The sequence below is a fragment of the Melanerpes formicivorus genome, unplaced genomic scaffold, assembly GCF_026170545.1.
Source record: "Melanerpes formicivorus ecotype bairdi unplaced genomic scaffold, bMelFor1.0.p_v2 SCAF_6, whole genome shotgun sequence".
Lineage (NCBI taxonomy): Eukaryota > Metazoa > Chordata > Aves > Piciformes > Picidae > Melanerpes > Melanerpes formicivorus.
In genome coordinates, this window is record NW_027142358.1 from 7,766,445 (window position 1) to 7,786,808 (window position 20,364).

General features: G+C 44.1%; 1 protein-coding gene across 6 annotated transcripts in view; it reads right to left on the reverse strand.

Annotated features, from left to right (window-relative positions):
* Nucleotides 1-20,364, reverse strand: part of WBP1L (WW domain binding protein 1 like) — a 65,003-nt gene that overhangs the window by 24,808 nt on the left and 19,831 nt on the right. For 2 of the 6 annotated variants that reach the window (XM_068139480.1, XM_068139476.1), the window contains exon 1: nucleotides 1,990-2,230. The exons of 3 other annotated variants lie outside the window; for them this stretch is intronic. In XM_068139480.1, the coding sequence (XP_067995581.1) occupies nucleotides 1,990-2,029 (40 nt within the window). In that variant the 5' untranslated portion in view covers nucleotides 2,030-2,230. Of the gene's footprint in view, nucleotides 1-1,989; nucleotides 2,231-19,481; nucleotides 19,617-20,364 lie in introns of those variants that run through there. One more of the 6 variants, XM_068139479.1, reaches the window with a different exon arrangement.

The window sequence follows — 20,364 nt, forward strand, 5'->3', positions numbered from 1 at the left end:
TTCCTTCTTTTTGACCCAGTGGAAAGACAAAATCCAGGGGGGAACCAGTTGTTCTGTGCAGTGCAGCAGTGAGCAAAAAGTGCCTGTCTCAGGGAGCTCAGGCTCCCTCCACAATCATTTTGTCCATGTCTCACAGCCCACAAGAAGGGCACCCCATTCGGGATCCCTTTCTTGTGCCTGAAGTGAAGCTCAGGATCAGCACCCCTTGTGTTGAATGGGAACAACAGCAGCTAAGGACATCCCAGACAATCAGAGTGCAAACACAAGAGACAATAGACATGGTCAGACGTTCCTGAATTCCTCACACACTTTTAATTAAATACCACTGTTCACTAATAACCCTTTCTTCCCCCATTTTGGAAGTGGAAAAAGAAATTCCTGAATACTATCTGCATGCAGGACACAACTGCAAATATTTAGATTCTTTTAAGTCTAAAGATGATTAAAACTAAGAAAAAGCATAAGCAGCTCCATAAGCAGCTCTTTCCCACTGGATACTTCATCAGTGGATAAAAATAGTCAAGAGCTTTGCTCTTGTGTTCTTGAGGCAACACCTTTGTTCTGCTTCCTGTAAATGCCTCTGTATCAATGCCAAACAGAGATAAAAAGTACCATCCATCCTACTGAAATGACCAGACATTTGCAGCTTGAACAAATGAAGCCAAATTACACCTAACTTCTGCTTTTAAACCTTATGCAGCACCTCAATTGTCCCAAATAAATATCTAAAACAAAGAGATTAATTTAGAACAGGAACTTTACAAGACAAGCACACCCATGACACTCCAGCCATCTCAACACCCTAGCCAGCTGTCTCACTGCAAGCTGAGGGTTACCTAAAGCCATTCAGCCTTTGAGCCCAAATTTCCCTCCTTGGTTCAGTTTAAGGGTTTGAGGGGAAATCTCTTTGCCCTGAGTGCTAACAAGTGAACTATTATTATAGCTATTGCATTCAATTACAGAAGGTCATTGTGCTAGAGGTAGTTTCTTATGTAAAACTTTTTTCAGCTGGGAGGGGGATGGGGAGAGCTAATTTCACCAAAAACTGAACTGATAAGGAAAGAGACAGAACTGTTTACTCAGCAGCGTGCTTAAGTCCTTTTGCCTTCACTTCTAAACAACTGAAAGTAGATAGTTTAAAACATGCTACGGTTAGGTCTTGAATATTGAGTTCCAAATGAGAAACTGAAAGAAGCACTCTGATACCATGCAGTATCTATTTATTGTGCATTACAGATCCCAGCAGGGCTGAGGAGAGTTTACAGTTAGATTCCCCTACAGACTTGCCTCCCAGACCAAAAAAAGGGTTTGCTCTCCCCTAGGCTAGGAACACATAGTTGGCAGCTCCTCCAGTGGGGAGCAGCTGGGCATTTGCTACTGTTTCTCATTCCACCCAACATTACCAACTATTAAACTATCCTAAGTTTCTCACTCAAGCTGAAACTCTCCCAGAACACTTAAAAAGTCACCAGGGCTGGGGGGGGTCACAGCACATTGCCTCTTTCCTCTGACAAAGGTCACCCAGATGAAATATATAAACGCCTCTTTAAAAAGTAAAACAAAAATCCCTCCCAGTTTTAACGCTCCAAATACTGCCCGCACTGGAACGCGGCTCAAAGTTTGGCAATGTTTTTAAGCCACGTAAAAGCAATTTCACATCGAGGACTGCGGAAAGTACGCTGAAACTCAACCAAACGAAAACGGCACAGGGGCAGGACACAAAGAGCCACCCTGCCGCAAAGCCTGGAACAACAACAGAGTTTCTTTCCCCGGCTTGCAGTTCTGTTCCTTCCTCGTTAGTAACACAGGGCTTTCGCACTGCCCTGCGCCCCGATCAAACACCACGGGTGGGGAAGGGCTGCTTGTACGGTTCCATTTTGGGAAAGTCAGAAATCATCTCCCTGGGAGGGGAGGTGGGAATAAAAGTAAAAGCAATCAGCCACGTCCTCCGCCTGAGCGAGCAGCTCCCACTGCACCGAAGCCGGTTACCTGTCTGAGACCCAGGAGGAAAGGCATTCTGCAGGCTCATCCTCCGCACCGGCGCATGGGAAGGCAGGAATTTAAAGCCTCACAGCGACCATTTCCTCATCTGCTGTGGGCAGCCTGCTCCTCCGATCCTATTTAAACCAGGGCTTCCTCGGCTGGGAATGCTAAGTAAACAGGGTCCTGGGACACTGCACGCACTCGCTGGCTCCCCCTCCTCCTCCTCCCACTCCCCGTGACATATCTCAGACACAGCCCAGCCGGGGTGTTTGCAAGAGGGAAATGACATCAGGTCGGGCAGTTCTGGAAAAAAAAAAAAAGAGAGAGAGAGAGAGAGGCAGCCCTGAACCTTAAGACAGCTGCTGGGTAACACCAGGCAGCTGGTTGCAAATGGGAGCTGCGTCCTGTTGGGCAGCGGTGACTATGCGGGCCCCTGGCAGGGAGCGGAGGAGGAGCGGCAGCAGCAGCAGCCGCCTCCCTGCGAACTGGCTGTGGCAAGTGGAGGGGAGTCTATTAAAAACGCTGGCAACAGCAGACAGCTCCTCAGCGATGATTAAATCTCACTAAGCAAAAATAGACATTTAATCTATTTTTGAGGAGAAAGCTAAGTTTGATGCTGCTTGCCGAACAGCACTGGAGCCCTAAGAGCAACCACCATGGTTTCTCCGAGCACCTCCAGAGCCTGGGAAACGGGGTAAAGCCTTCACAGAACCAAAGCAGTCCCACACCTCCTTCTGCCTACCACCACAGCTCCATTTTTTATGAGCAACTGTTACAGCACTGTTCAACTCTCTGCCCTTCCAGATAACAGCCATCCCACTGAAGATACGGTTAACAACTCTCCTGATTACATTAGGAGCAAGGCTGGGCCTCTCCAGCATCAGACAGGTGATGAGAAGACATTTTAACCCACCCCTCCACAAGGAAAACACAACTAGCCCTGACAGAAGGTTTCTTATTCTCCTTGAGCTCATTTCACATTTTCATGCCATAGGGCAATTAAGCCTTATAAACAAATTTATCATCTGGTGTCCAGGATGGCACGTCTTGTTTGTCCTCTCCCAAGCAAGGAGTACAGCAAGTTCCACAGCAGTGTAGGAGATGACACTGCAGAAGGTAATCTAAATTTAACTTCCTTTTCTACCTCCACTCTGAAAGTTCAGCAACCTCTTTTTTTTTGTGCTTCCCTTTAATCAGCAGCTGTCCTCGTCTGTCGGGAAGGGGGGGACACTGGACAGGAGGAGGAGGGACGACTAGGACACCACTGCCACTCCTACATGCCCCAGCAGCAGCTCGAGGGATATGTGACAGAGACAACTCCCCTTGCTTTTGGCCTTTTTGGCTTTTGGAGCTCCACACATCAAAATATTTGATGAGGGATGGAATATAGTTTTCTTTTCCACAGAAAGTTCTCTGAATCCCTTTTTTAGTAGCAGTTTTAGCAATAATTCCAGGACTTTAGAAGAGACAGAAAAAGAAACCACATGTAATTCTTACAAATGATAATTTGCAACAGCAGAGGAGGGAAAAAAAATAGAAAATGAAAAGAAAAAAAAAAACCAGAGGAAAGGGGAAAAAAAAAAACCACCACAAAACCCCCACACCATCAAACTGAACAGAGCCCCCCAACAACCAGAGAGCTTGCAGCAGTGTCAGAAAAAGACATCCATTTCCCACATGCCAAAACCTCTCAGTGACCACTGCTGCTGCCTCCTTCCAGCCCAACCCAGCCTGGGGTTCTCTTCCAAATGAGACTGACACAGTCAGTCTGCAAGACTACACACAAGTATTACTTATTTGTACATCAGCTCCCAGTCACCATATAAACTTGCTGTTTAAGGTAAGCACAACTCTGTTTTTCCCAAGAGAAAACAGGCACACAAGTAACTTCCTGAAGGATACAAAACACCAGCGTTACCCAGCGTCAGCCAAGCAGTGGGGCTTTCCAGCCTTTGTGCCCTTGGATCAAAGAAAATCTCAACCTTTGCTTTTCCAATTCTACAGAGAAACACCAGTGATATAAAAGGGCAACTTTCTGGTTTAGTAATCTGTTCTGTGGCCTCATGCTGTCCTTTGAAATATCTGATTTTGGCTGTTGCTATCCAGAGCCCTGGACTAGGCAGATCCCAGGGCTGAGCCAATGCAGCAATTTCTAAATCCCTACTGTCAGAAGGAATCTAACTTTAACCACCCGCCTCTCCCTCAGCACGTACTCAAAAGGCAAAGCATCATTCCAGATCTAAGACAAGTTGTGAAAGGACTATCAAAGACAGTAACTTAGTGGAAAAGCAAAAGCATCCTCATTTACATGTGAGTTTAGCAATCCTAGAAAGACTGACACACACAAAAAAAGATGGTTTGCAAGCAGGCATTACCACATTTGCTACAGCAGCAGCAGCCACTCTCTCCTTCAGCCTCTGAGTGACAGCGGCCAGTAACACACTGCACAAACTCTGCTGTAGGTGACTTCTGAAAACGCCCTGAAGGGCACCCAAAAAAAGAAAAAGAAAAGAAGGATGAGTTAGCTCATACACTTATAATACTCTAATCAAGAGCCTCTTCAAAACACCTGAAGTTCTTCTCGTTGTTGCAATTGCTTTGAAGAGGATGTTCCAACTGATATAATTTCATCCCCTCTTCTTTTATTTTTTTTCTAATTCATGAGTTCTTGCCCCAATGCTTTGTCTTGTGGCAATGAGTTTTGAAGGCAGTGGTTGTGAACAAATAGTTCCTTTCATCAAGAGTGAATTCACCACCTTCTAATCTGACTTTCATATTATTAGCAGGTGGGAACAGAAGTCCACATCCATCTTCTCACCCATTCATTACTCTGTACCTGTTAGCTATCCTTTTATAAAAGATATCAATCTTCTCTATCCTCTTAATGTAAAATCTTTTCCCAAGTGCTCATTGTCCATTTCCAAGACTTTCTAATTTTCTGTGGCTCTCTGCTTGGAGGAAACCAGAGCTGAAATGATAATTGCTTTAATGAAAGCAAGGCAGTCTCAGCGTGGGTCTCACTTTTTTATGATTGTGGAGTTAAAAATCTACGACAGTCTATGACACAAGAGTGTGTCCATCCAAGATATGATGAATGGAGCAAACATAAGTTTTTACAGCTTCTCTGCAGATGAATCTCTTGAGGACTCTGAAAAGTCAGAGGTAATGTCAGGACGGATTATGGGACCTACAGCATTTGAAAATGTGCTTGTTTAGGCAGCCACCCTCTTTTGACACATCAGTGTGGATCCCAGTACAGGCTAAGAGTAAACAAGTTTCTTTTGAAAAAGACAATAAAGATCTCTATGCTGTATTAGTCTGTAGCACTGCTCTCCTGAACATGGCATCTGCCCCAAACATTATGTCAAGCAAAGGATGCTGCTTGACATCTTCACACTCCCAACACAATGTGCCTTGTGACTTCAGATATTAGCATGCAGCTGAAGTTGACGGTGGAAGTTCTTTGGGCTAATTTACAGGTGGCCTTCCATGTTAGATGGGAAATACTTGCAAGCAGATTTAGTAACCCAGCAAGATGCACTATTCATTTTTGATACCCCCGAGGAGACAGCTTGACCTTCGGATGACCCAGTTGCAACAATACAATTGGAACAAAACTTGAAGCTGAAGCACAAGGCTACTCTCAGTTGCTCCATTATTAGAGTTGTAGGCAAGGAGAGGTTTTGAGCAGTATATATGGGTGGTGTGCAATACCCCCTCAATTAAAACTTTAACACCATGGTTCTGCAGCTATATATATATATATATATATTTAAGAACTGACCATAAAGTTGGAACAATTTTATCTAATGACTCTTCAATTTGCCCCAGTGCACTCTGTCATTTCCATGTTGGTAACAGCAGTGTTGGCGATTTGTTTTCACTAGTCAGCCCACAGCTTTGGGTACTAGAACTTAGACTATGCAAGACTGTCAGGCACTCAAAGTGTGCAAGAAGCACCATGAATGAAGATTACTTTATCTTTCCTCATCTTGAAGATGGCTCTGAAAGTAAAGAATAAAAAGGGGAAGAAATTATGAAACTATAGAAAGGCATAAAAGCAGATCTCTGTTTATTCACAGTAAGACAACAAGCAGGACCAATCAAGCTCTATCTGTCTTGACAGCGACTTGTTTATCATCAAACCCAGCATAAGGCATTTGGAGACCACCAATGCTGGAACAATGATACAATGCTAAATCTGCCTGGAAACCATTTCCCACAAAATCTGCCCATTTGTCAGTTCCTGAAGAGTGAAGAGCCACTTCCCCACCCTAACATCACCATTACAAGAACACAATATGAGGGCCAGGTGTCCTGGATTCATGTAACATGTTGCATTGGTGCTGCTTACAAAGGTCTTCAAGGGATTCCAGAGAACAAACAGGGCAGGTCAGTCTGGTAATTTCCCAGGACATAGTGTATCTACTCTCTTGCTTAAGGAACACAGGATCCACAAGCAGATCCTTTGTGTTTAGGACTATTGTATTATTTAGGACTGGGGTAAAGTGTGTCCTCAGTCTGCATGCAGTTCAACCACAAAACAAAGACACCAGAGTCACTTTCATCTACCGTTTGTTAAAGAGATGCAGGAAGAGACCATGCGTGGTGGAACTGGCTTGTAAGCCAGTGCTGCAACCAGTCTGCTGGATCAATACATTCTAATGTGCAAAGCACAAGGGCTTGCAGTGCTCAGAATCTGCCCTTGGGCAGGTCCCTCTTCCTTGCAGCCTTTCACCACTTCTGTCAGCTCAGTGGTTTAGAAGTGCAAGAAACTTCTGCAGCTTATTAAGTGAAGATAAGCAAATATAGACAGCATATTTCAACTTCACTGCTGTCATCTGTCTTTGTCTCTAAGTAACTGGTTAACCAGGTAGAAAGAGACTGCACACTCCTAAACATGCTTGGTGCTGCAAGAGAGGCCCAGGAGCAATAGCTCATGCTTGATTCCAGCTGAATCTTGATTGCAACTGAATCCTAAACAGCAATTGTCACCCAAACAGACAAGTACAAATATATGCCACATCCTCCACCTAAAAGCCACATGTGAGCTCTGAACCAAAGGAGGGGCCATTGCAGAGGAAGCCACTACCCACTCTGTCACCTGGCATTTCAGTGTGAGCCTGTGGGCTCAGTGTGGGCAAAGAAATACCAATGGCAAAGCACATTCCTTTGCACTTTTGTACAGCAAGCAATCCCTCCTTCTGAAGCTGTTTTCTGTATTAAGCTATCATAAGGAGGGCACTCAAGAAAGGGCAGGGAGCAGACAAAGTGCAGATATGGAGGAGATAACCCAAGGGGAGTTCCCTGAAATATCCATTTGAAAGAGGAGACAACAGACCTCATCCAGGCAGTTGCAGACAGTCCTACCCACTCTGCTGTTTAGCTGATGGGAGAGTGGTGGCAATGAAAAGTCCAAGCTCCTTCTCCAAGATCAAAATAGCTTTTGCTAGGTGTAGCTTGAAATTTCCATGCCTCAGTGACGCTATGTCCAACTGCTTTTTAACCCAACAAGAAGAAAACTGATAGCCATAGTCCCAGCACGTTTTTCTTCACAGCAGCAGAGTTGTGGCCAAGCCAATGTAACTATAATGCCAAAGACTATTTGCATCATCTATTTTGTGTGACCACTGTTTCAAAACCCAGGCCTGCCATTCAAGCCCAGAGATTGTAAAAAGCTTTAAAGTCCTTCACCACTGAAGCAGAGTTGAAATTGCCCTATTGAGAAGTGATGTTAACTGCTTCAGTGGAGGCAGTGTTGGCTCTGCCCCTTCAGCATTCCCAGGCATTGGGCACCAATGTCAGGCTTCAATTTTAGTGTGGAGTAGGTAATGAAGTCACTGGAAAGCCTGCTCATCTTTCTCTGAGTCTGCTGGCAGGGGGGAGAAGGAGGAGGGAGGAGGAAGTTCAGCTATTAAACATCTGACAAAACTGTCTCCACGAGGGCTCTAGTGTGTTTGGGGCAGTACAGGGACATTCGCCTGGCCACTTGCTCTTTGGCACTCTTGTTTTCCTTATGCCCATGTATGCAAACAGGACCTTTGGTAACAGCTCAAGAGCAGACGATCTGCTCCAGACAGAGAAGAAGGCAGAGCCTGCAGACAGTAACAGGATCCCCCAAATGGGGAGTCAAGACGGTAAGCGCCTGTTCTAGTTTTAGAGCCTTGTACCATGTGGGTACCAAAAATACAGCCTGCGTGTCCCCTTTGGTCACATCATCACCGGAGACAGTATTGTCCCTAAGCTGCTTACCAGCACAACCTTGATGAAGATCTCAGATGCCCTACTCTTAGCAGTGCTATTTGTTTTCTCTCCAAATGACAGCAGCTCACTATTTTTAGTGCTCATCTCATGTCTGCTTGGCATTTCCCTTGGGCCTTACCCTTGTTTCACAGTGTTGGTGCCAGCTCCCACAAAGTGTTTTTTTGGTGCCAGAGGGGCTGATGCCAAGTCTGTCTGTCTTGATGCCAAAATGGCAGCTGGCTTTATTGCTGATACAGGATTTGCCAAAGCTAACAGCACTAGTGCTGGGGTGACTAGCATGGATTTTAAGATCATCTTTAGTCTTCTGCTGCCTCTAAATTTTATGGGATAATGCTTTTGGGGGTTCTAGGAGATGAATCAGGGCCTAAGGCAAGAGGCAATTATACAGAAGACGGTCTTAATTTACAGGTCCCTGAAAACAAGGACACTTACATACATGGACCAGTTATCTGGGATGCTGCACTGACACTGCTAGGTCCAACTACGCAGGACCAAGTCTCACTGCAGGTCAGGCAGGGCTTGATCTTTCAACCTGCAAATGTGTTTAAAAAAAACAAACCCTACCACAAAACCAGAGAACCCTCTGAAGATAAGGGTAGTTACCTGGCATTTCACCATCAAGATATACCTAAACCAGAAGTCTGGAGCAGAAGAGGGCCAGGGATAAGCCAAATTGCATCATATCATCACAAGCAAGAAGACAAATCCCAGGAAAGGTCATGGCCTTTTGCCCCTTTTGCCCTCTCACAAGTACCACTCCATGAAATGCTACTGTGAGATAAAATCCAGTCTCAGAGAGGCAGCACAGGCATCTTGGCTGTGAGAAACACCCACAGAGATGTGAAATAGATAGCACATGTGCTAGGTAATCACACATGTACAGATGTATGTAATTTGAAGTGGAGGTATCCTTGAAGGTATTTCAATGTTGAACTCTGCTACTTTTCTTATAAACCTAAAACCCACAACTTGTTCACACACAGTGGTGTCAAATGAGCATCTGACTGTGCAAAGATGCTTGGCTCTTTCTTCAGGAATGCTGCAGTTAGTTAATGTGACAAGAGGTAGACAATTGGTTAAAATACTTTTCTCATCATAGAAGACTTTGCTGGGGATCTGTTATGCATATGGCCTTGCCAGATCTTTCTGAAGTTCCTTGGCCTTTCCTAAGCTTAAGTTTACATGTCAAACAAATTTAGAAAAGCCCCCAAACCCCAGCAGTCTGCTTTCTTCAGCACATTTCACTTGAAAGAGATTCTTTTACTGAGTTCCAAGAATGAAGTTTCTGTTTCCAGCAGAGTGCCACTTCTATGTGGCACACACTCCTTGAGACTAACAGATTTCATGGGAAATCCTTTAGGGGGAAAAATAAAAGAGACATCAGCAGCTGCCTCTTTCTGAGCACCCTGCTGCATATTATGGTTCAGTAATGTTACACAGCAAAGCAATATTACGCATGGTACACTGAGGCAAAGGAATGTCCTTAAACCGTCCTATACGTACAGAGCCTCAAACACTTTCCTACTGTAATCGCTGGAGCAGGTCCAGAGGAGCACCATGAAAATGATCAGGGGGTTGGAGCACCTCTGCTATGAGGACAGGCTGAGGGAGCTGGAGGTGTTCAGTCCGGAGAAGAAGCAGCTCTGGGGACACCTAATAGCAGCCTTCCAGTACCTGAAGGGGGCCTACAGGAAGGATGGAGAGAGACTGTTCACAAAGGTCTGCAGTGACAGGACGAGGGGCAATGGCTTCAAACTGGAGAAGAGCAGATTTAGATTGGATGTTAGGAACAGGTTCTTTACCATTAGGCTGGTGGAACGCTGGAACAGATTGCCCAAGGAGATGGTTGGGGCCCCATCCCTGGAGATATTCAAGGTGAGGCTCTACAGGCCTCTGGGCAGCCTGATCTAGTTGAGGATGTCCCTGCTGACTGCAGAGAGGGTTGGACTGGACAACCTTCAGAGGTCCTTTCCAACCCAGACCATTCCATGATTCTATGACTTTACACTCCAGGCCCTGCTGTGGCACCTCCATCCCACCAATAGGTGGATTCAGGATTGCACTAGGTCTGCAGAACAGAAAACACAAACAAATGGTTTAACCTAGTCTTCTTCCTCTCAGAAAATACATGTGGATCACAACATGGTACCCCCAAAATTAAAAGTCTGTCAGTTAACACAATGGGCTGTGTAGTACCTAGAGGTTTACAGAATTTCTGTTATCTAGCAGAAAAGTAATGTCACCTGAACTGCTACAGGTAGGCTGCAGCTCAGAGTTTGTGGCTAAAGCCTGGCACAAACATGAGGAAAGGCCTCTCACATGGCATGGTCTGAGTGTCAGAAAGATAGGAAGACTTCTCCTTTTTCAAAATGAAGAGCACTGGAGATCACACACATACATCTTCATGCAGCCAAAGCAAAGAAATAAAGGAAGACACAAGTTAAACTATTAAAAAAAGCATTTAAGAGATCAGAGCACAACAGTGTTAAAGACTTCACTTTTAAATTACTAGACAAAGCTCTAAGGGAGATACCAGTTCTTAATGTCTATGGTTAGAGACTTCCTTAAACATGCAATCTGAAGGAAAAACCACTTCAGAAAACTCACCTTAAACACAAGCTTGTCTTTTCTAACTTGAATTACTGTGTTACTTAGGATCTACAAGTACTTGGAATGAAAACATGAACTCATCTCTATTCTGAAATGAGTAAACAAGAAAAAGAAATAAACAAACCAGTATAGTGTATGGTTAAGTGTAGTTTCAAGCTCAGTTTACCCAGTCTGTGAAACAGCCAGACATATCAAGACCTTAAACTGAATCTTTCCTCTGTTGTAGTATTGGTTCTGCTTTGGCCCACATCTTTATCAGGAAGACAAGAAATGCTCCCCAAAAGACCACACACTCTGTCACTCTGGAGCTTTTGGGATGCCCTCAAACAGGACAGCCCTCAGAAAGCACAATCTATATAAAGCAGAGAGCTCACAGAGGCAAGTTTCCAGGTATAAATAAAGCTGGTTCAACCCAAGCTTACGGGGCAAAAACTTCAATGCTTCCCACCTCCAGCTTCTGCATCCTGCTGCATTTTCCCCCCTCTGCAGCTATTTTCCCTAACTGTACAACAGGGAGAGCACCAGAAAGTTGTTCAGGATACTACAACTGTTGGACTCTAAATGCAACTAATTGTTATTCTCTCTCTGTCTGGTAGAACTGCCACCGGTTACCCAAATATTTCCTGTTGGGCTGAGCTCATCTGGAGGCCACCCTGGGACAGCCAGCAGTTATGTAAAGGAACAGGCAGCTGAGAGGAAGCGATGTCCCGGTGTCATGTTTCAGCATCAGCTATGGCATTACGCAGTTTGCACTTTGCTTAAGCACTAAAAGCACTGCCAACACCTGGAATCACAGCCAGTTTCTGTATTTCAGCAATGTACCTGCAGACCAGGTGGTTTTGCCATTCCAAGGGCAGGCACCTTCCACACCCCACTGTTTCACTTCACCACCTTCATGGCTATCTGTAGGATTTCCCCCTTGGGAATGTGGGTAACATGTGCTCCCCTTGTGTACATAAGCATGATTTATTCCATGTAGTTAAATAACCAATAATTAAAAATTCATGCCAGCTTTATCTTGGGAAGAAATGTTGATCCCTATAACCTGCCTTTATGGGCATTATCTTATCCTAACTGCTGTAATTTCTGTTAGTGCTTGTTTTTCTACTGGCAGATAAAGCAAGCACTCCCCTGGCCGTATCATGCTGAAGGAGGACAGGGTGACCTACGCTGCTTTACCTCTTCCACACATTTCTCTGCAGCAAGGTTTCAGGCTGTGGAAAAGAGAGAAGGCTTCTGCAGCAAGGTTTCAGGCTGTGGAAGAGAGAGAAGGCTAAGTTCTTCTTTCTTATTGCTAACGTCTGGCTTCCAGACGTGCCTTAACTCTAGGTCACAGTACCACAGGCCTGGTACCTCCTGCAATCACTGTTTTCTTTTAAGTTCTCCCACAGCACAAATGAACTAGTCCATATGCATTTCTATAAGAAAAATCAAAACAAATCAAAACCTGACTGACACCCTACCTTTTTACAGAGGTGACTGGTGCTAATTAGCATGACTACAGTAAAACAGTAAATCTTAACACATAAAAAAACCTACACCAAGCCCCACTGAACTGTCAGAAGCCAGTTATTTTCTTCAACAGGTGAACAATATACATGTCATCCTCAGCACTAAGACAGCTCAAAGTCATGTGGGTTACTGTTGAACCAAGAAACACTAAGGCAAGGAAACATTTTCAGTTTTCAGACATACTCACTTCTGACACACCGTAGGGCTCCTACAGTAATACCCCTGAAGCAGGTGGTTTGCAGAGTAGGAATTCTGAACGTTTCCTCTAGAAAACCAGGACCAACCCTCCTGTCTCAGAAACAAGCGAGAAAATTGCACACCAATTTCACTGCAGAGAGCCAGCCTGCACCTTGTAAAACCATCAGACCATTGAGGCATCTTCCAGGTAAAAATACATGAAGAACTTAGCGATGGACAGCAACATTTGTGAGCAGGATTTAATTACAGAGTGGCTATCGGATTGTCCTCCTTTCAGCACTCCTTAACACAGGCTTCAAATGTCAGGGCTGTTCAAAAATACAAGATGCAAACCCAGAGGCACCAGGCTGAAAGGCTTCTCAAGAAACCACCCTGTCAAACTGCTCTGTGAAACAAAATTTGCTGCACCTAAAGCATCAACATTTCTCTAACCTATTCTTAAGACAACTGTAATCACTGGTGTTCCCACTGAGCATCAACATTTCTCTAACCTATTCTTAAGGCAACTGCAATCACTAGTGTTCCCACTGCCTCAACAGGCAGCGTGCTCCTGTGCTCAATGTTCCTTAAAAATTAAGATGTTCTTTCTCATTAACTTCAATTCAAGCCTTAGCACAAGACAAGGCAGTAATTTCTTCTCCACTGAAAATGAGATAACTGATCACAGTCATCTTCTTAACTTAGCTCACTTGGAAAGCTGTCCCATTCCTCTGTAAGCTGCTTTCAGAAGACAAAAGAAGTCTTTATTTATTTTTTTTCCCATATACTGTAAGGATTAAATCCATTTTATTGCTCTTCTCAGTCTGCAATTTAAATCCAAAACATGGAATCCAAAATGATGTGCATCACTTACTAGCATGGAAGCGTTACAAAATACCTGTAGAGGACACTTCTATTACTAAATCACTGAAGATTCAGAGGTTTTTTTTTGCAACAACTGCACTCAGTTGCTGATACATCCCAAAATCCCAGACTACTTCTGTTTAGCTTTCTCCAGACAATAAGTACTCTGCACTGTTCCTTCAGTAAAAGTGAAACAGGTTTCAAACTGTTTCTTCAGGTTGTTCTCCCACCTAAAAACACACAATCCCACCGTCTGCATCTCAAGTGCTTTCTCTTCATCTCTCAAACTGCTGGCACAGAGGAAGAACAAACCCCTCCACGACTCCAGTCACCACCACAGACTACCCCTTAGCATGTATTCCAGTCACTTAATGAACCCAGTGTATTACTGTTTAATGCTGAACACAGATCCCTACTCAGGTTGGGCTATAAAACATCCATTGAATAAACCAAATTAAAATTTTTTTCACCTATGAGGTTGTTACTGATAAGCCCACACTGCTCATTTCCTGATGCTGTAGAGATGCTTAATAAAGCCTTCAAGGATTTAATCCAGTGCTTTACTAGAGACTGAAACACTTCACCATTTTCTAACTTTTTCCTTACTTAATCTTTTCTTTTAACTCATCCCTTTTACATTTAGTATTTGCTTTAATGTGTGTAGAATTACAACCAGGAGTTTGTGTGCTTTGTGGTTTTTTTCCCCTTCAGAACCATGAGTAGCAAAGCTGAACATGAGCCTGCAGTGTGCCCAGGTGGCCAAGAAGGCCAATGGCGTCCTGGCCTGCATCAGGAACAGTGTGGCCAGCAAGAGCAGGGAGGTCATTGTGCCCCTGTACACTGCACTGGTTAGGCTACACCTTGAGTACTGTGTCCAGTTCTGGGCCCCTCATTTTAAGAAGGACATTGAGACTCTTGAACATGTCCAGAGAAGGGCAATGAGGCTGGGGAGAGGCCTCGAGCACAAATCCTATGAGGAGAGGCTGAAGGAGCTGGGATTGTTTAGCCTGGAGAAGAGAAGGCTCAGGGGAGACCTTATTGCTGTCTACAACTACCTGAAGGGTAGTTGTAGCCAGGTGGGGGTTGGTCTCTTCTCTCAGGCAACCAGCACCAGAACAAGAGGACACAGTATGAGTCAAATGGAGCTTGCATGTGCCAAAGTGTGCCCAGTGGTATTCAGTGTGCCCACTACCCACCAAAAGAGACACTTAGGAATGCTTAAAGGACTCCGTTAGGAAACCAGATCAAGGACAGATGTGAATCAAGTAGCTCTGCTGTCCAATCAAGCATGCTGCACAAGGTTTAGTTCTATAATATGCAGTTAGAGCATGCTTGAGCTTTGCAGTTAAAGTCTGTGAGTCAGAGCTTAAGTTGTGTAGCTCTGAACAGCTGAGCCTCCGTACTTCTTTCAAAGCAGGCCAGAGGAAGTACAACCCTGTTGCTTCCGCACTAGCGTAAAGTACTGCTGTGGAACCATCTGCAGCTGGCTTTAGAATTAGCCTGAGGGACAACCACACCTCAAAAAAAACCCTCAGCAAATATGGAAAATGCTCCTTCCTAAACTCCATTTTCCCCCCCCTCCCCCCATCAGAAAGATGCATCAATGACTCCTGAAGTCTACAAACTGCAACTAGCTTGCAAGTGTCTGCTCCTTGCAGTAGCTCTTACTGGGTCCTCCAGTTCTAGCCGGAAGAAAACTGGATGCATACAGACCAAAGGATGTCCCTTGTGAATTGTATCCTCAGGTATCAGAAACATCACTTAAGCCAGGGGTCGGAGAGAGCACCCAGACCTTGCTGTAATGTGGTAACTCTGCCAGAGCCATCCTGCCAGGTCTGTATTTCACACAAAATAGTGGAATCTGAAATAAGATTTGCTTCTGAAGGACAAGCTTCTGGTTTAGAGGTTTGGTTTTATTTCAGAGTATTGCCCTGGGTTGGTCGACCACACAAACAAGAAGCACAAGCACACACACTGCTGACATACCACTGTGCATCTCAAGCATTCAGTAAAGGCAGCAAATGCTAACGCCAGAACAAAAGACAAGACCATTTTCACAAGTACAGCAGAATTCCCCCCACAGACCCAGTTTTACATGGATTGTGTCTAGCACAAAACAGCCATTTTTTCACAGCAGAGACCAATTTACTCCGGGCAAAAAAATTAATTGGCGGGTCAGATCTCACAGAGACAAGCTGGCATCTTCAAGAAAGGTCAAGAACTTACTGAGAAACAGAAATAAAAGGACTCCTCTCTATTAAATATCACAGATTCAGACATTCTGTCATGATCTCAACACTTTTGCCATGTTTTTTCCCAGCACAATCCAGGACTCAAAAGAATTCCTGAACAGGAAAGTTCATATAAATTCACCAGATTTGAGTCAGACAGATTTTCCAATCTCAATCTATGTCCCAGCAAGCCAGCAAAAATACAGAAATCTGACAACTGAAAGAGAGGGCATTACTCACTGCATTCCCCCCACTTATAAACACTCTGACAGCTGCATCAAAATTTGTTAGGCAATAATTTCTTCATGAGACAGTTGATCTTTAGTGATCTAGGAAGTTTGGATAAACCTCAAGAACTAAGAATGTTTTTAAGTGCATATTCTCATTTCTCCCCAGGGAATATTGCTCTTCAGAGGAATATTAACTTGAACTATGTAAATTATTTTGTGGACTGTTTATAACCTAATGACTTTACATGTAACCTTAAATGCCATTCTGCAAAAAAGCTAGCCATGGTCAGCAACTTGAGCCAAAGGAGGATGTTAGAGCCTCTCAGGCTTCCTTTAATAATAATAAACAACCAGGTTGGAAGAGACCTTCAAGATCATTGCGTCCTACCCATCGACCAATCCAACCCACCTAAACAACTAACCCATGGCACCAAGCACCCCATCAAGCCTCCTCCTGAACACCTCCAATGATGGTGACTCCACCACCTCCCCAGGCAGCCCATTCCAATGGGCAATCACTCTCTCTGTATAGAACTTCTTCCTAACATCCAACCTAAACCTCCCCTGGCACAGCCTGAGACTGTGTCCTCTTGTTCTGGTACTGGCTGCCTGGGAGAAGAGACCATCATCCGCCTGTCTACAACTTCCCTTCAGGTAGTTGTAGAGAGCAATAAGGTCACCCCTGAGTCTCCTCATCTCCAGGCTAAGCAAGCCCAGCTCCCTCAGTCTCTCCTCGTAGGGCTTGTGCCCTTTAGCTTTGTTCAAGCAATTTCACATAATACAGTTACCTTATACTGGTATCAGCGAAACACTGCTCAGAATCAAGCTGACCTAAAACTCAGGGCTGCATTATTAACTAGTAAGAGGACTGCAGGGACATATGTTTGGAAATGTCTATTCCCACATACAGCCAAATCTGAAAATCCAGCTTCAGCTCTTGATTAAACATTACTTAATGGTTAAAACTAGCATTCTCCTGGAAAAGAGATTTTGAAAGAAATACTCTAATCCTTCACTAAAGCCAGCCATGAAAAGCATATGGCTCCCACTGGGTACACTTCTTGTAAATCAAGTTACAGTTTTGGAAACTCAGAATGTATTTGCTAAATGAAAACAAAACATCTGTTATGGTTTCACAATTAGAACCTAAAAAGCCAGATGCTGCAGGAGTTAAATGTTTTCTTTGCAATGTTAGTTTACACAGATAGACATCCTGAAGGCTACCCAAAAAAAAAAACCCTATTTAAGGAGGAAGAGTGCTACAATCTGTGAAGTTAATACTGATGTTCAACATGCTCATGGAAAAAACTAGCTGTCTGCTTTCCAGAAGCCACTATTTGGTCTCTTCTATTTCTCAGATGAGAAGAGGCCTTTGCAGAATATAACTGTAACACTGAAAGCTCCACGTGACTTTCCCATATGTAGCTGTTCAACAGCCAAGTGATTTCCCCTACCCTGTCTCCACAGTTTGCATACCAAGGCAGCATTTGCCAAGTTCCAAGCAGAGAATTTTGAAGCCAAATTTGTAAAACCAAGAAGACAACTATCCTTTGACCTATGAGATACACCTCATAAGGAGAGTTAAACTGCAGGGGAAGCCAGACCAAAAACCAGAAAGAAAAGAGAAAAAAAAAAAAGATCACATTTTGCCATGAATTTACAAGAAATGTCAGTGTGTCAGTATAGATGATGTGGGAAATGGTGAGAATGCCAACATGAGGTTCTCTGAGTTTTTGAGAGCAGTATATGTAGCCATCCCACTTCTGCACATGTTCTGAGGCAGAAAATACTCTTCACTCATTGAACAAACCAGTAGGGTGAGGGAGGTGATTCTCACCCTCTAATTCTGCTCTCATGAGATACCACCTGGAGTACTGCATCCAGTTCTGGTGAATCCAGCATAAGAAGGACATCATAAATCACAGAATGGTCTGTGTTGGAAGGCACCTCTGAAGGTCATCCAGTACAACCCCCTCTGCAGTAAGCAGGGGCATCCTCAACTAGATCAGGCTGCCCAGAGCCTCACTTCAAGTATGTCCAGGGATGGGGCCCCAACCACCACCCTGGGCAACTGGTTCCAGCATTCCACCATCCTAATAGTAAAGAACTTGTTCCTAATATCCAAACTAAATCTGCTCTTCTCCAGTTTGAAGCCACTGCCCCTCGTCCTATCAATGCAGGCCTGTGTAAACAGTCTCTCTCCATCCTTCCAGGCCTCTTCAGGTACTGGAAGGATGCTGTTAGGTCTCCCCGGAGCCTCCTCTTTCCCATTGAACTGCTAGAGCAGGTCCAGAGGAAGGCCACGAAGATGATCAGAGGGCTGGAGCACCTCCCCTATGGGGATGGGCTGTGAGAGTTGAGGCTCTTCAGACTGGAGAAAAGAAGGCTCCAGGCGGACCTTGCAGCAGCCTTCCAGTACCTGAGGAGACCTACAAGAAGGCCATGAAGGGACGTTTTACCAGGACTTGTAATGACGGGACAGGAGGGAAAGGATTGAAACTTGAGGAACATAGATTTAGACTGGATATTAAAAATAAATTCTTTACAGTAAGGGTGGTGAGGCACAGGAACAGGTTGCCCAGGGAACCCCTCTCTGGAAGTGTTCAAGGCCAGGCTGGAAGAAGCCCTTAAGCACCCTGGTCTTGTGGAAGGTGTACCTGCCCATGGCAGGGGGTTGGAACTAAATGACTTTTAAGGTCCCTTCTAACCCAAACCATTCTATGAAAAGAAGAGTTAAGAAAATATTTTGGTTTTATTCCTCTAGGGCTACTGGCAGATGCATCAGACAGGATGATTTTCCTGGTTGCCTTCATCCCTGCCACAATATCCAAATATCTGGAAGCTCAACATCTGAATGATTCCCATGCTGTGCATCACATCTCAAAAACTTCTGGAGGTGACCTCAAACCCTGTCTCCAGCTTTCTGAAGGGCATCTTACATGAAGTAACAGAGTAGATAGTTCTAAGACAAGAGAAGACAGCAGACAAGGCTGAAGTACAAGTACTAGGACAACAGAAAAGATCCCATACCAGAGGAAAATGCAGATGACAAAGTACAGAACTGGTCTTGAACATGGCAGCCCCAGGAAGAGAAGAAAGCCACCTGCCATATAAGACTGCCATGTTAGACTGAACGCCCCAAAACAGAAGTTGGAGATGTATTCTTCCCAGGACACCAAAGCACCTCTTTTCCAGTCTGAGCTGCAGCACAACATTCATTCCTACTGACCTCACTTTTCACCTTGGATGAAGAACACACCCATAGTACTATCTTGATCAATGCAATCACAAAAGATCCTTCATTGCATGCAACAGTTCAGTGAGGCACATCTGGCAGCATGACAAAAACTTGCAAAGGGACACCTTGAACTGCTCATGTTTGATTTGACCTATATCAAATCTTCCTAATACCTAAATACCCCTGTGACACCAGGAGTAGAAGAGCCATGGCTGTGGGCTGGTGACATTCTGCAGCATCACTCCACCTGGCCCTGTCTCTGCCGTGAAAATCTAGCACTAACATTTGTATTAAGACACTGCAAACATACCAAAGAGGTTTGAAAAGACTGCTCAACTCTCATGAAAGAAAGTGCTCTCTGGTCTTACTTACAGCCCAAAAAGTGAGGGGAAAGAAGTTCTGTCTTTATTCTTTGCAGTCTTGTTCAGCTGTGCTCGATGCCAGCATGCCTTCTAAGTTTATGGTTACTTCCTGTTGACAAATATGTTCCTCTGCAATCTATATTGTCTATTTTCAAAAAGACAGACAACACAGTTTTTTAGCATTAGCCAAGTTTTCTGAAAGACAAATGATGGCCTATTTATATAACACAGACCCAAGACTCCACATAGCTTGTGGTCCATTCTCAAACTGTACCTGACTTCATGTTTGGCAAAGTCACTGTCTTCTGTTCTTTTATTTTCCATCAGCAGAATAAGGAGGATTTTACCATATCAGAAGTGGAGATAGAGTCATTAATGTTCACAGATAACATCTATTACTTTTCACTATGCATGAGATTAGGCATGTCTTTTCATGCCAGTTCAGTGTATTAATGTTTGTAGATCAAGTATTGAAAACAGCCAGAATTCACAGCTAAGCTGAGTTCACCTTGCAGACATTGACATCCCATGATTTAGTTACCTGCTGATAATACAAAGTCATCCCATTTGTGAAAGCTAGCAATTGTTGATGTTGACCACATTTTTAGGGCCAGTATTTAGAAAGTTACCAGTAAAAAAGTGGCACTCTCCTTTTATTATCCCTGTCCTAGGTCAAATAGATGGTCAATAAATTCATTTGTAACAATCAACAGAACTTTCTGTTACTTTTCTACGATACCATAATTCACTCCATTTTCTGTAAAGGAGGGTTTCATTGTTAACTATAGTAAGTAAACACTGGATTTAAATTTTCCCTTGCAACTTGCCAATATTGTCATGACTCAGCTTTACCAAAAAAAAAAATAAAAATGAAAGGGTTTCCTTTGCACTTC